Below are 16,799 nucleotides of genomic sequence, written 5' to 3'. Positions count from 1 at the left end.
GATTGCATTATTGTTGGATTCTTCCGGAGGCGCAGTCCTACTCAGCCTGGCTGACATGTCTCTCGATCACGGCAATAGAGGACCATAGTTACTCGTGGATGTAACACAAGCCCCTTTTTCCTCTAGATTTCATGTGCCAGGCTAAAAACCATTCTCTTTCGTCACACGATGTATACAGTTTTATAGTTAGTTATGTAACACAGCCAACATAATGGTTTTTGGAAACTAATGGGTATGAGAGCAAAATTAATTTTTCTTGAGATTACAAAGCAGTACACTCTAGTACGCTCATGTGCACATATACTCGTATTAAATATCTTTTCCTTTCCTTAGAATTATGCACCAACGTCATCATTGAGCTCAACGATCACGAATGGAAAAAGCGGTACTAGCCTACCAAAAGCGCTGTGAGTTTGTAAATAAGAACAAGTACATATATGCACTGAGCTGGGAAGTAACCTGCGTGTTACATGTAATTTTCTATTGATATTCCCTTTATAAATCCGTAACCATAATGTATTGGTACCTCTCACCCCTTTAGAATCTGTTACCCATATATGATGGTCATTTTTAAATCTTTATTTTTCTTAATATTTCTTCGCAATTCCTTACTAATATATTAAGCTATCGAGACACAACAAAAATGGATTTAATTATAAGTTAAGAAAACCCCCCCCCCCCCCCCCCCCCCAAGAATTTAGTTATATGATTAGGGATTTATTGAAATATATATATATAATGATATGGATTTTGAAGTACAACCCTAATATGTTCTAAATTCAGTACTCCGCCCTCAGAAAGGCATGATCGAAGTGGTGGGATGATAACTGTTTAACGTTATTCAAGGGTCTATACGGTCAGGTTACCTGTATAGCATAGGTCGGGAGGGTAGAGAAGATAGAGATACTCACTAACACCGGAGTTTCTCATCATTTGAGTAGAGTAATTGATAAGTATGTCCACACTTTCCACAACCAACTTGTTAGTCCCATAACCAATTCCTGGCTCCGGTTAAACCTGGATTCTGTTGTTAGTTTTATGTTTGGTTCTTCTTTTTTTTATTATTATTATTTTATTATTTTTAAATGTGCACCTAAAACATTATGCGAGTGTGTGTCAGTATGTGATAGGAGAGAGTAGAACGAACCCCGACAATCCGGCGAGCTTAGTCAGAGCATAGCTAGAGGTGCACACGAAATCTCTTCATACTAGTATGGGTAAACGACAGCTATCCCACACCTGCACGCTACAGATTCGATAGCTGAGATGGAAGCAAGGTTGGATAAAACTCTTCGTATATTTTGGGAAGTCGAGAATTGTGTGGAGGCTGGGTTGAATACCAAAGAAGAAGACGATTGTGAAGCACATTTCGTAAGCCACCTTTCACGGTTGCCATCCGGGGAGTATGCAGTTCGTCTGCCACTAAATAACAATACTGACCGTTTAGGAGAATCTTATGCTCAGGCTTATCGACGGTTCATCAGTCTGGAGCGAAAACTGGAGCGTAATCCTACACTCAAGGAGCGGTATTCCGCCTTTATGAGGGAGTACATTGATTTGCATCATATGCACCAAGTCAACCCTGATTCCCGTAGCCTCTGCAAATATTTCTTGCCTCATCACTGTGTCCCAAAGGAGGACAGTACGACCACATAACTCCGTGTCGTTTTCGTTGTATCCGCAGCTACATCAACTGGATATTCTCTAAATGATGTGATGATGACGGGCCCTGTTATTCAGCCTGCATTGTTTAAAATATTTATTCGCTTTCGAACATATCCAGTCGCTCTCACTGGTGACATTTGTAAAATGTACCGCTGCGTACGAGTGTCTCCACCCGACAATTTGTATCAGTGCATCCTATGGCGAGATTCCATCGAGTCCGAGGTTCAAGTCTACACATTAGACACCGTCACATACGGGACGAGGGCTGCATCATTTTTAGCGGTCCGCGCAATGCACCAGCTGGCCATCGACGAGGGTGAGTCCTACCCTCTTGGCTCAGCTGCTCTGCGGCAGGAGTTTTACGTGGATGACCTTATTTCGGGCGGTAATTCGGTCGCACAGGTCATGGACAAGATGCACCAAACATCAGCTTTACTGTCCCGTGGTCATTTTAGACTTAGCAAATGGTGCTCCAGTCACCAGGAAGTACTTGAGGGAACCCCTGAAGATGAGATAGAGAAGTTCCTAAAGTTTAATGATGGAAGCGACATAGCCAAAACTCTCGGCTTAGCGTGGGACCCTGCTTCGGATCAGCTGCTTTTTGCCTTGTCCGCACTGAACACAAACTCAAAGCCATCAAAGCGGTCGGTTTTATCTACGATTGCGCGGTTCTACGACCCTCTTGGATTAATAAATCCAGTCATTGTCAGGTGCAAAATCTTCCTTCAGCAGCTTTGGAGAGAAAATTTGGATTGGGATGAAAGCCTACCCTCAGCGTTGAATTCAACTTGGATGGACTTGAGAAATAGTTTGGCAACCATTTCTCGGATCTCATTTCCTCGCTTGGTTCTTCGTTCTAGTGTAGCTACAGAAGTTCACGGATTCTGTGATGCCAGCTTAGAAGCATATGGCGCTTGCGTGTATGTCGTGTCCAGGGAAGCCCAGTCTTCGAGCCACGTTTTGTGCTCAAAGTCGCGAGTGGCGCCACTAAAGATTATATCGATTCCTAAGCTGGAATTAAGTGGAGCCCATTTGCTTGCGAAAGTCATGCAGAATGTAAAGGACAGCCAAATTTCAAGTTTTCGTGGCATATCTAGTGGCATCAATTCAGGAGCTGACGGCAGCCATGGAATGGCACTTTAATCCTGCTGATATTCTCTCGAGAGGCTCGCTTCCCAGCCATCTTATCCAGTCAGAGCTATGGTTTCACGGCCCATCCTTTTTGCTAGGCTCCAAGGATAAGTGGCCTGTATCTCCTGCTAACGACATAGCAACTTTGGAGCTTCGCAAGAGAGTATTGCTAATCACGTCACCACATGCCGATCTCACGTCCGAATGCAAATTTGCGAATTCATTCTTTCGCATGCAGCGCACATTCGCCTACATGCATCAATTTATACATCGTCTTAGGCATTCAGGACTCACCGTTTCTGATATTCGGCAAGGAACGCATCTTCTAATTCGACACATTTAGCTGGCAAATTTGTGGATGGAAATAAAAGAGATTCAGCGCAATGGTCAAGTCATGAAATTCAGATCTATTAGTTCGCTCAACCCGTTCATCGATCATTCTGGACTACTTAGAGTTGGAGGTCGTCTTGGGAACTAATCGCTAGGATTTGACGCTCAGCACCCGCTCATTCTGCCAAAGGGACATTCCATTATCTTTGCGCTGATAAGATATTATCACGAAAGAAATTATCAGCAAGTGTGTGAGATGCTTCAGGACTAGGCCGCGCATGGTTGACCACATCATGGGAGACCTACCTAAGGAACGTTTGGAAGGCACTCGAGCATTTGAAGTCACTGGAGTAGATTACTGTGGACCTTTTTTCTACCGATCAGAAATCCGCACGAAGCCTCCGATCAAGTGCTACATTAGCGTATTTATCTGCTTCACTTCTAAGGCTATACACATGGAGCTCGTAAAGGATTTGACCACCGCATCGTTTCTAGGCGCACTAAAGCGTTTTATTTCCACTCGAGGAAGGCCAAGTCAAATTTGGTCGGACAATGCGACAAACTTCGATGGGGCCAAGAACGAGCTTCTGGAGCTAAAGAAGCTTTGTCTGAGCGAACCGCATATGAAGGAGGTCCATGAATCCTGCTTGGCTGACTTGATCGACTGGCGTTTCATCCCACCACGCTCTCCGCATTTTGGCGGGCTGTGGGAAGCGGCCATGAAGACCGCAAAATATCACCTGTACCGCTCAGTTGGACCATCTGTGCTTAGCTTCGACGAGCTGCGCACTCTGATCTGTCAGATCACTGCAATTGTTAACTCTCGCCCTTTGCATTCGCTTTCAGAAAATCCTGATGATTTAGACGTTTTGACTCCTGCTCATCTGCTTCTAGGCGGCCCCCATGAGCAAATCCTCGAGCCTGACCTAACGACGCTGAACTACAATCGTCTGGATGGCTGGCAGCGGGTCACCCAACTACAACAAATATTTTGGAGCCGTTGGCGCGAAGAGTATCTCACTCTTTTGCAAGAGCGCGCGAAGTGGCGTACCTCCGCGCAAAACATCTGCAAGAACGATCTCGTTCTGGTGAAGGACGAAGATTTTCCTCCAATGCGTTGGCCACTGGCTAGAGTGGTCGATGTCGTTATGGGCAAGGACGGAGTGTGTCGCGTCGCTGACCTGAAGACATCCTCAGGAAACATCAGGAGGGCCGTCACTCGGCTATGTTTGCTGCCCCTTAAGGAATCTGTTGAGAGACTAGCTCCCAACGGGGGGAGTATGTTCGGGCCAGCCGCCAAACAATAACCGTAACTTTAAGCATTATTATTGTATGAGCAGAGAGAGCCGCCTATGTTGTAAAACGTTGACTTTCTGCAGAGCTGCTGCGCTCTCCCGCTAAAGGGGCTCTCTGCCGCCGCCACTTCGGCAATTACCTTGATCTCCGCCGCCACTTCGGCAATCACTTTGATCTGGCGCCGTCGTCTATTTTAGTTCTATGCTAACCCCTCTGCGCATTGGTTGCATATCGATCTCGTCTAAATTCTATCTGGCCATAGCAAACAATCGGTTTCCGCTAAGCCACCAAAATTAAATACGAATTATAAAGATTAAACCAAACAATAGACTTGCGGCCGTAGCAGCAACTCATAACGTTCCTCGATTTTTATTTATAGCTTGTGACCAAATTAATATTATACTAACAAACTCAGATCTGTTTTCGGATTTCGAAAATTTAGCTTACATAAGCTAGATTGGCCGGTTCACCTACTGTGCGCTGCAGAGGAGGTGGGGTCATTGTGGCCGATAGACGCGCCCTACACTGTTATCCCCATCGTCAGCTGAAATCCTTTTTTGATCAGATTGGTGTTACGTTGGCTGTAGAGACTATTTGTGAGAGCAACGTATATTCCACCGAATAGCAGCTATTTAATCTACAAAGCTCGCACAAAAAATATTAGCAACATATAAGATAATCTTCGAGACCGTCAGCATCTGTGCGTTGGTAGTGACTTTAATTTGGGTTCGTTGGTATGGTCGGCCGATCCACATTCGCAGGCTATGATGCGGACCAATGTACATTTGACGCACGAAATTGTTTTTCTAGACGATTGTTTTAGTATCTGCTTAATCCAAGTAATAAATGTTTTTGATTGGTTAAATAAGATTCTAGACTTAATTTTTGTTAGTTCTTATATCGATTCTCGTGTTACATATTGCGAACTGCCTATTACAGAATGTGACATGCCTCATATGTCGTTGTTATTTCAGCTAATTTCCATTGTTTTTCGCCCTGGGGGGAACCACATTATAAATATTTATTTTCTTATGTAAGCACGAATGCTATTCTGTTCTTTCGCATCATCGCGCTGAAACTTCCTATTGTAACCTTAAGGAGGTTCGTCACAGCTGACCACAGCACACATAGCGCTAAGAACCAAGAATGCCCTACAATAAATGTACCATTGATATAGAAACCCCTTTAATATTTCTCTCCGCGTACTATGTATCTCACGACAACCTATCCCACACTCCCCACCATACACCTCCCCCCACACTCGATCATAAGCTCCCAAGACATAAACAATTAGCCAATAAGAACGCCCCACCACACGAACATTTTGTTCCCCCCCCCCCCACATAGAAACATAAGTTCCCAAGACATAAACAATTACCCAATAAGAACGCCCCAGCACACCAACATTTTGTTCCACCCCACATAGAGACATAAGTTCCCAAGACACGAACCGTTAGCCGATGACAACTCCCCACCATACATTTCTCCTCACACTCGATCATAAGCTCCCGAAACCACGACCGTTAGCCGATAGGAATACCCGCCCCCTTTCTCTTCGTCGCTCTGGGACGCTCTGCGAAGCGACAGTCAATCCCAAGCCGACGAATGTTTCCCCACGTAGATACCGATAAGTTAGCGATCGACGGCAGCGAGGTCTCCCCAGCGCACGAGCACCGAGCGAAAGGCACTTACGCGGAGACCCGTGCCGAAAGCAGACGTTGTCCCGCGCGACAAACCAGAAGAAAATAATTACAAGTCCCTCCTCGCCCCAGTGATCTTTCTCGCTTGAAACCCCCCCACGCAGGTGTGACTCGCGCTGCGCCCCCACTCTCGACCCTCACAGGTGCGACTCGCCCTGTGATCACTCTCACTTGAAGCTCCCCCCACCTCACGTAAGTGTGACTCACCCTGCGCCCTCTCTCTCGGCCCTCACAGGTGTGACTCGCCCTGTGATCCCTCTCGCTTGAGACGCCCCTCCCACGCAGGTGTGACTCGCCCTGCACCCCCTTTGGAGTTCCTGTGATCTAAAAATTCCTTGTGTGTAGAATCCCTGGACAGGACTGAGCTTACCTCAGCATGAAAGAGGTGACGTTACACTATAATGGTTTCCTCCATACCGTTCGCTTTTTTAAACAAAATTTTATATAGTCAAATACAAATAAAATTAATCCGAGGTAGTTTTGGCATTCATATATTCAAAAAGGTCGACGAGCTCTCTTCATTCAGCTAAGAGCCTTGGTAACTTGAGCTCACATATGGATAGTGGCATAGCAAACCTATTTGCTTTTTTTGTAGCTCCCATTTTGACCCATATGCTGTTTGGCATGATTTGCATAAATTTAAGCTCTTTCTCTTCGGTGGTATCTGATGCGGACATTTTGGAGGTAATTGACAATTTAAAAAAATTCTAGTAAACCCGACAGTGATGGCATCTCGGTTTTCCTGATCCTTACTTGTGATGTTGCTTTTGGTGAACCTCTTAAAATTCTCTGTTAACGGGTATGTTTACTGGAAAGTAGAAAACTGCCACGATTGCGCCCATGTTTAAGTGCTATGAATTGTATCTCCAATTATAGGCCAATTGCCAAACTCACTGGTTTGGTAACCATATATTTATATTTTCTTTATTTAATATTTGTTAGTTTTATTTGATAAAAATGTTCTTTACAATTTGTTATATTAGTTAGCCCGTATTGATAAAAGAGTTTGAAAATTTAGAAACAAAAATCACCGAAAACTTTGGGTGGCAGTAATTTAATTATATGTATTTAGCGGGGCGAAAATTTTGCGCTCGATCTCTTTCAATATAAACGATAGACTATATTTCCTTCACAATTCAAGCTAATTATTCTAGCTAACCTACGGTGGCAAAACGGGGCGAATTCGCCAAGAGCGAGAGAGCGAGGTTTTATTGCGCTCCCGCTTTGCCCTAACCTAACTTACACTTGACTTTATAATTAAGATACAAATAAACAATTCAAATATTATAACGATTTGATGAAAGGTCACGCCACACCGGCCCCGTTGAAGGGATGCACGGCTTCAACATATTGGGAGCGGCGCCAACTTGTATATGGCCCGCCGAAAAACCGCTCCAGGGATAATCCTTATTTCGCCGTCCTCTCCTTCGTGCGGGACGATGACCCTCCCCACGAGCCACTCCTGATGCGGCAGACTGTCTTCGGCCACGAGGACGAAGTCTCCTTCCTTGAGGTTCGGTTGCAGCTGGGGCCATTTGCCAGGAATTTGCAACCCCAGGACATACTCGCGGGACCATCGCTGCCAAAACGCGACCCGCTGTCTGCAGGTGCCCGGGTGTTATGGTCTCACCGTCGCTTGGATCTTGTCTGATGGCTCCCAGCGGCCTCGAGTTCATTGTTGCCTCGATGTCGACGAAGACTGTGGCGAGCTCTTGGGCGATTTGTACACCTGTCTCCCATAGCCCTCCCATGTGAGGAGCTCGCGGCGGTATGAACGAAAAATTCGCATCCGTTCCTTGACGCGAATTCTCGAATTGCGTCCCCTTGCTCTGGACCCCTTGGCGGACCGCTCCGACGCGTTGTCGCATTGAACGGTTTGGGGATATCCTCGGTGCACGACGAACCTTTGGAAAGCCAATAAAAAAACAGTCAGGTGTTAGATCTGTGATGTACACTGGTCCACAAAAATCAACGCCGCTTATTGAAAATGGGCGGAGAGCACGGAGTCGATCTGCGGGTACATTCCTTATGAGTGGCTTTATTCGCCCCAATCGAACTGTCTGACGGCAGACCTCCTGAGTGTTCACTATCCCAAGGCTCTGTCGAAGAATGCTTACAAGTGCTCGTGGGCTGACATGAAAATTCGAATGGTGCAGATGACGAATAAAGCTTCGCACGAATTGCGAGCACTCAGTCAAAAGCAGAGCTTTGGCTAGTCGCCCCCCCACTCGTAACGACGAAAGTTTACAGGGACTTGCTGTGTCTTCATGGATGAATGGGTTCAACCGCTAAAGACTAAAACCAATTGCAGATTCTTTCCTAACCTTTTCGATTTCTCCTTTACACTTGTGATGCTGGACGATCTCGAAAATTTTATAAAAGGCTTCATTATATTCGATCGGTGAGACAGTTTTTTCGAAGTTTATACTGGGCGTTCTTTGACGTCACAACTTCTTGAGAAAATATCTGCTGGGTTCTGTTTCGTGGGTATATGCCGCCACGTAGCATCATCTGACCACTCTTGAGTCTCAGCCACTCTATTCGAAACGAAAGTTGGCAACAACGATGGATGAGACCGGATCCAATGAAGAGTTACCTCTGAATCAGACCAGTAAACAACTCGTTCGATGGGGATGTTTAATAGTAGTTTGAATCTGTGACAGAGATCTGCGAGAAGGTGAGTGGCACATAATTCAAGCCTTGGGAGCGTTTTGGTCTTGAACGGCGCTACTTTGGATTTGGAAGTCAACAATGATATTTTTAGAAATTCGGCAGTTCAGCTACGTAGACACACGCTCCATAGAGTTTCATGGAGGCGTCAGCAAAAGCAAGTATTTGAACCGCTGACATGATATCGGAATACACAAGCCGAGATATGGATATGTCTTCCAATTGAGACATTGTATTTTCTAACCTATTCCACGCTGTTTGTTAAGCCGCCGCTTAGAAACCTCAAATGAGTTACCTAAAAAACTTGGATCTGATTTCAGCGGGAGCCTTTCTTCAAACCGTCCTTATGACAGTACCTGAGTCGTCTTACGATAGTGTTCTTCACATAGCTTATGCTCAATTTTCTTGGTAGATGGAATTTCTTCCAATGACCAAAACTTTTTTAGGGTCATATCGATGGATAATAGCAACTCTTTACAGCAATTCAAACTATTTTTAATTTGAGGAACTCCTGTAAACATATTTTCCGGACACAACCCAACCAAGAAGGGTTTTCTGAAGAATTGGAAAGTCAGCACCTTGCTTAGTTTGACCAACAGCTAATAATTCAATGAACGATTGGGCTCCAATTAGCATATCTATTCTTTGTGGCTTGTAAAAATAAGGGTCTACCAGTGGTATGTTCTCTGGGATTCGCCAGTCAGCCACATTCACTGACTGGTCACGGTGATAACCTGAAATTGATTTCAGGATCCAAAAATCAGAGGAGAACTCACTACCATTAATTCGCGACTTCACCACTGTGTGTATTTTATCCTTTACTTTAGAAGTAGATTCACCAATTCAAATCAAGTTAATACAGGACTCCTCTCTACGGATCTGTAAGCGATGAGCGAGGTCCTCGGTAATGAAATTTATTTGTGATCCAGAGTCGAGCAGATCACTGCCCAAAATATGTTCACCGCTCTTAGTTCTGACGCTTACGATCAACGTCGCCAGAATTACCCTGTCCAACGCTGTCGCATGCAGAACATGTGACGTGGAAGGTTGATTCTGATTTGATGGAGGAGAAGGACTCTCTTGGGGTGGTGGCAACGCGAGACTATTAGCCGACACTGTGTATCGATGCAATAATGTATGATGTGAGCAGCTGCGCACTCGACATTTATTGGCTTTGCATTTTACAACAGCGTGGCCTTTTCGCAGACAATTAAGGAGGCCGATTTGGCAAACTCAAACCTTTGCATAACTGAGAGACGAGAAAATGGAGGGCAATTTGACACTACATGGTCTCCTGAATTGCAATAGCTACAAGTTTGCTGAGTTCTACTGTTGGTGGAAGAGGGAGAAAAAGAAAACAAACTGCGATTATTTTGCTTGCTTGGCATGACTTTGTCTTGTCTTGGCTTGGTCGATTCCTCAGCAGACAGATGCTGGTATCGACGATTTAAGACTTTCTCAAAGTCAGACCAAAGCGGCAACTTCTCATAAGTAAGCTGTTAATCCCACTTTTGTTTCGTCACTGGGTCGACTCTGTTCAAAACGAGAAGAATGAGCATTGCATTCGAAATTTTTGTATCGTCTCCGATCAACAGTAACGATCCGTACATCGCCGAAACAGTATCGATTAGATTTCTTAGGAACAATGCGGACTGAGGCGATATTCTCGGCAGATTGAACAATGTGGAGATATTATTCGTGAAAATCAACTAATCGTTGTCAAATACTCGTTTTAGGCCGGCCATGGCTTTTTCATAATTTTCCTCGGCGTCTTGGAACGCCCTTATTGTTCCTAATGCTTCCTCAGAGCGGCACGAAATCAAATGATTAAATTTTTTGATCACCGGTAAGGCTAATGAAATTTTTGAACTCCGAATGTTTACCACTAAATTTTGGTGATGTCAATTTCGGGAGTCTAGCACGAGTTTGGGCTGAAGAAGACACTGGCTTTGTATAACTTGCTGCAGCAAAGGCGGCGACATTATCTCTCCATTGGTTACAATCGTCAGCTCTTTCAACTCGACTGCATATGCATCATCATTTTTAATTTTTTTTTGTTCAATGTTTGAACGAGGACAATAATCGAAAACGAATTGTTATATTGAATGTCGAGGCACTAGGTATCAATAGAAAGGGTGGCTGCAAATAACGTTCGAAAAAAATATATGTATATTATTAAACTCAAGAGCGGCAACGAAAATTTTCACAACAAATACAACGCAATCAAACGGTGGAGATGCGAAAGCGAAAAAACGAGAAAGAATGCACTTGTATGTATGTATGTATGGCTGTAAGTGCTATGTACTGCGGCTTGGGTTAACGAACCACCCTTTTGGCAACGAGAAAGGTAGAATAAAAAGGGGTGGGGAGGGGGGACAGTGATTTCAGTAAACGATGGATTTATATATAACTGTTGCGTCCACATATGTCACATACAATGTCTGTATGTGTCGATATGTATGTATTTATGTGTATGCAGTTATATTTATTTGCAATTATGAATAAAATGCATGCAATCAAGCTCTACTATTTATCATACGTCTGTGCCTAGAACTGAAAGCGATGTGCAATGTTTTCAGCGCAAGACACTGCACAGAAAGATTTGAATGTCTATTGCTCTGCCTTCAATTTTTTGCACAAATACCTCTAATTCCTCTTTTGGATCTTTTAATTCAACTGCTACTTTTCTGGCTTTATCACAGGGCATCCCTCGGCGGTAGCAGAAATTTTGCACAAAAATTATTGCGCTCGATCTTTTTCAATATTAAAGATAACCTACGGTGGCAAAGCGGGGCGAATTCGCCAAGAGCGAGAGAGTGAACTTTTATTGCGCTCCCGCTTTGTCCTAGCCTCACTTACACTAGACCTTATAATTACGATAAAAATAAATAATTCAAATATTATATTATATAATAACGATTAGATGAAAGGTCACGCAACAGAGTTTGATCGTCCGTGAGGACTGATGAGGTACAACAGAGTGATTTTACTTTATTTTAAAACCTATCTTAAAGCTGCCCTGCGTCCGCAGCGTTCACAAAATGTTGGTCATAAAATGCGCGCATGTGGGGGCTCGGATTCCACCTCTGCACGGCTGCCGGCTGCGCATCCGCTAGATCGGATATCGCTTACCGTTGATTTGGTATAAGCTGACACTTTCGGACTCTGTGGCTGGTCTTTGGCCGTTCGCTCCAGCTGCATTGCAGCCCGTGTTAACTGCTCCCGCGGAAAAGAGAGGGCCGTCCTTGGTACTCCCCGAAGGGTCTTCTGGGTCCGGTGCTTTGTTTGGCGTGGACCGACATGTGAGTGTCATGTGAGATGACTGAGCATTTCTGCAGAATGCTATAGTGATTGGTGAATTTGCTTTCGGTTTGGAAGTTGTTTAGTTGTTTATCCCCGCTGGGGGACACGACGTTCACGGTGGCGTCGTTGATGATGGGATCTAGGTGTCCAGTGTGGGTGCCGCATGTAGCAGCGGTTCCTGATACCAGTAGTTGTGCGCAAGAATCCGATTCGAGTTTCCTGCAGAATGTTGTGCTGGCTGCGTCTCTGCAATCTCCCACGGCGAAAGTGTGCGCACCACAATCAGCGACCGTATTTTTATCCTCGAAGTCTAAAACTACCTTTCGTTGTCGTTCCTTGTTCCTTGTCCTTGCCGTTCCTTGTCGTTGCGTAACGTCTACTATCGGTATATATTTCGAGTGCGAGTAGTCGATAAGCATTGTAAAGGCGGTTACAGAGGTTCAAGTTTATATTAGTATTGCTGTCCAAAGTCCTAACGTATGTGTAAGAAGTAACATATAAACATATTAAAAAATTTAAAATCGCTCCTTAATTCTAACACAGGTCCACATCCTCCCCTTAATGAGAACCGTCGCACAGTGGGGCATTCCGTCGTTTAAGCTTGCTAAATTAATAACATCTGAACAACTAAAGATATCTTCATGAATAACTGCATTTTAAAGAAAAATATTTCAAAATTTAATCTGCTTAAGTAAATTATGCTACAATGTCTAAAAGCTTCACAATAATGGGTTAAAGTTAAACTTTGTTGCCGGTGCATAATTTCCTATGTAAAATGCTCCATTTTTAATTTATTTTTTTTTTAGTTTGAAAGTTGTTTGAATTTTTTTTGTTTCTGTATAATAATCCTCCACTTCCTGTTTAGTGGAAGGAATATCTTATAAACTTATCATTTCTGAAGAATAACTGCTTGCCGATTTATTTTGTGATCTCATATATCTAATGCCAACATGTTGAAAAGATCTTGCTTTTGCATAATTCGTGATAGCTTGCACGTATTAATATTTCTGCATTTTTTGTAATCTTTGTTTCTCGTTTCTTTTTCTCCCTCTGACATCTCTCCAATTGGTAGGCTCTGATGTTTACTTTAAATTTGACCATGTGTCAGAATTTTATGAAGAGTGGGACTCAGCTTCTTTTCAAGGTATTTTTCCAGTAACAGCTCTGCAGTCTTCGAGGCATATTCCGCAAACTTGCGGGTATTTATTTTGTCTTTGCAGTATAAAATATTCAAAATTACATCCAATCTTTTGATTATAATATCCACCCCAGTTATTTTTAAAGTAATTTCGTTTTTATCAAAGAATGTCGGTGATGAGTTTCCATCGTTTGTGCTTCCAAATCCTTGTTTGGGGCAGTCTACTTTCAATAATAATTTGTTTAAGAATTTTTCTTGAATAATTTTTTTCCTAGTCTTTTGTATTTTCTTGGCTGGCATGCTGTTTTCAAAAGATTCTCCCTCTCGCGGAATGGTATATGCAAGTTTTAAAATGAACTTCAATGAACGTCAAAAAGACAGGTAAAGGTAGAAATACTAGCTTGCATATTCATTCAAAACCAATAAGATAATTGAGGTAGCGCGAAATGGAAAATTATTATAATATTGAGTGGACTTGAGCATATGGATTCATTAGTACCTAACTTTTGAGCAGTTTTTCAACTTTGACTTCAAATTACAAAAATATATCCCTAAATTTTGTTTACTCTTTCGTGGGCGTTGACATGCAATGACTGCATCTTTCAAGAGGCGATGCAATTACTGCACCGTCAAGTGGCCCGTGTGACACCAGCAGAAGGCTGTTACGCGAGCATGCAGGAAATATAGCTGTTAGACTAATATTCGAGGAAGATTAGCACTAAAATTTCTAAGAGATCTAGGCATGCATTCAAAATAAAAATAAAAATACCACTACAATTACTAATTACTAGAAAGGTGTGTAATGATTAGTAATTTAATAAGAGGAAGAGAATTAGTGGTGGATATAATATGGTAGAGGGAATTATAATCCGAGCGTAAGACCCTAAACGGTTCATGCAAGGAATAATTCGATCTACAAAGTGGAAGGAACAACGGTATAAAATTTCTAGTAAGTCTAATAGGAATCGTGAAGTTTATGCGGCTAAACAGATCAGGGCTGTCTATGTCACCCCTGATCAAGTTGTGCATAAAAATCACACCAAGAATTTTTCTACGGTTAACTAAGGATGGGAGGTTTACTAATAGCAGTCTACTAGAGTAAGATGGGAGTCTCACACCTTCATCCCAGTTAAGGCCCCGCAGAGCAAAGAGTAAAAAGTTGTTCTGTACTGATTCTATACGGTCCTGGTGTACTTTGTACTGAGGGCACCATACACAGGAGCCGTATTCTAAAATTGGACGAACAAGCGAGGTATAGAGAGTCTTTGTTATATAGGGGTCGTCAAATTCCTTTGACCACCTCTTTATAAACCCAAGCACGCCCATGGCCTTATTTACCATGGTAGAAATGTGTTCAAAAAACTTTAACTTGGGGTCTAACATAACACCCAGATCATCCACCAGGGTAATTCTCTCAAGAGAACCACCAAATAGGGTATAGGGAGCCAACAAAGGTCTAGAACGATGAAATGTCATAACTTTGCATTTCGAGGTATTAAGGTGTAACAAGTTTGCACAACACCATGACTGAAAGTTATTGAGATCGGATTGCAAGCGAGAATTAAATGAAATGTCCTTATACTGGACACAGAGTTTAACATCATCCGCACGGAAGCCCTAAAAGGTCAAGTTTGTGCGCTAAAAGGGAATGGTTTACAGAGTCGAATGCTTTACTAAAGTCGGTGTAAATAACATCCGTCTGTAAGTTACCTTAAAAGCCTTTAATAATGACAGAGGTAAACTCTAACAAGTTCGTGGTGGTTGATCGCCGCCTTATAACTCCATGCTGAGTGGGAGATATAAGTGACTTGCAGAGATGTTGCAAGTGCGGATTCCCGATATTTGTTTTCTATATGTTCTTTGATCTATTTATTACCGAAGTCTAGTTTAGCTTCTATACCGATTTAGCTGCCAAAATCTGTGCTGCCAACTTTTTATCAGAAACGAGGGGGAACGTTGTGAGTTTCCGCAACCGGATAGATATGGTCATTCTCTATGATTGTGCGTTTTTAGTTTTCTCGAATCTGCAATATTGTGGATACAACAGATTTTCGTTTTTTGTGGCGGCGGAAGGGGGTGGGGCGAAATTCTGAGATATACGTTTTATAGTGAGATCTAAAAGAAGTGCGCATACCAAATTTGGTTACTCTAGCCTTAATAGCCTCTGAGATTTGTAGATGCCCCAGATTTTCGTCCGGGGGCGGAAGGGGGTGTGGCGAAATTTTGAAACAAACTCGTCAAGGTCCGATATCTCAGGAGTGTGGATCAAAAATTTGGTTGCTATAGCTCTTATAGTCTCTGAGATCTAGGCGCTAATGTTTTACTCTAAGCAAAGCCGGCTATGCTACGTGTGTGTTAGAAAGAGACAAGGCGAGAAAAAATTAAATTTTTTCTTGATGCTGGCTATAATAATGATACTGTCCAATTCAGATTTGTGGATGCCACAGATTTTCGTTCTTTTGTGAAGGCGGAAGTGGGCGGGGCGAAGTTTTGAAATATTTTTGTAGCAGTAACATATCACAGAAGTCTGGACCCAAAACATCGTTGCTCTAGCTCTTATAGTCTTTGAGCACTAGGCGCTAATAGGGACGGACAGACGGACGGACGGACAGACAGACAGGGCTCAATCGACTCGGCTATTGATGCTGATCAAGAATATATATACTTTATGGGGTCGGAAACGATTCCTTCTGGACTCCACTTTTACCACAAATCTAATATACCCCAATACTCATTTTGAGTATCGGGTATAATTGGGGAAACAATTAGGAAAAGTTGGAAAAAAAATTTTCGTATAAAAAATGTCTTTACCAAACACATTTCTATTGCAAAAATGTAATCCCCTTAAATTTCCGCAAAAATGGAATTCCCCTAAATTGTTGCTATCTACAATTACTCTGACCACTAAATTTGCTTGTATGTACATATGTATGTGATTACGCAAAAAAACGATGGACAAACAAATATGTACTTATTCTCTTTATGCTCTATCTTGTTTTCGTTTGGTTTCTAGCTGCTTGTGAGCTGTATGTATTTTTATATATTTGTGTTGTTATTGTGTGAAAAACTTAAGCAAATTTTATTGTGTAAAAAATTTAAACAAATTTTATTTTCAAACCGTGTTATTTCCAAACCGTGTAAAAAAAGACCGTGTAAATATAAAGGTATGGATTGCGAAGACTTTGAAAATGCTGGTTTGGCAACGAAGTGACACATAATTACATAAGCATGATTGGTACGACCATGTCGTACAAATGCGAATCTGAAGCTAGCCCCACAGAGATGGATGAGTTAATGAAAATTATATAAAATACATATTAAATATCACTTTATTACAAAATTGTTAGCACACATTATTTACGCTTTTTTTAGAAACAGCTTCAAGTTAGAAACAGCTTTTTATACCTGAAACTCAAAATGAGTATTGGGATATATTAGATTTGTGGTGAAAATGGATGTGTGTAACGTCCAGAAAGAATCGTTTCCGACCCCATAAAGTATATATATTCTTGATCAGCATCAATAGCCGAGTCGATTGAGCCCTGTCTGTCTGTCCGTCTGTCCGT

General features: G+C 42.6%; 1 protein-coding gene across 3 annotated transcripts; it reads right to left on the bottom strand.

The window, feature by feature from the left end:
* Nucleotides 1-7,000: 7,000 nt before the first annotated feature.
* On the bottom strand, nt 7,001-12,402 carry LOC117186684. Of its 3 annotated transcripts, none has more exons than XR_004471632.1 (2): nt 8,447-11,262; nt 7,001-8,026 (listed from the first exon to the last, which is right to left on the bottom strand). XR_004471632.1 is itself a non-coding variant. In XM_033387745.1 (2 exons), exons 1-2 carry the CDS (start codon nt 12,103-12,105, stop codon nt 7,749-7,751), a joined length of 459 nt encoding a protein of 152 aa, XP_033243636.1. In that variant the 5' UTR covers nt 12,106-12,402; the 3' UTR covers nt 7,033-7,748. The 3 variants fall into 3 exon arrangements, 1 of the variants encoding a protein (XP_033243636.1); XR_004471633.1 differs by having other exon boundaries at nt 10,676-11,262; XM_033387745.1 differs by lacking the exon at nt 8,447-11,262 and adding an exon at nt 11,925-12,402 and having other exon boundaries at nt 7,033-8,026.
* Nucleotides 12,403-16,799: the final 4,397 nt, after the last annotated feature.

This window comes from Drosophila miranda, chromosome XR (genome assembly GCF_003369915.1).
Source record: "Drosophila miranda strain MSH22 chromosome XR, D.miranda_PacBio2.1, whole genome shotgun sequence".
NCBI classification, from domain to species: domain Eukaryota; kingdom Metazoa; phylum Arthropoda; class Insecta; order Diptera; family Drosophilidae; genus Drosophila; species Drosophila miranda.
This window is presented reverse-complemented; position numbering and strand designations above follow the sequence as displayed.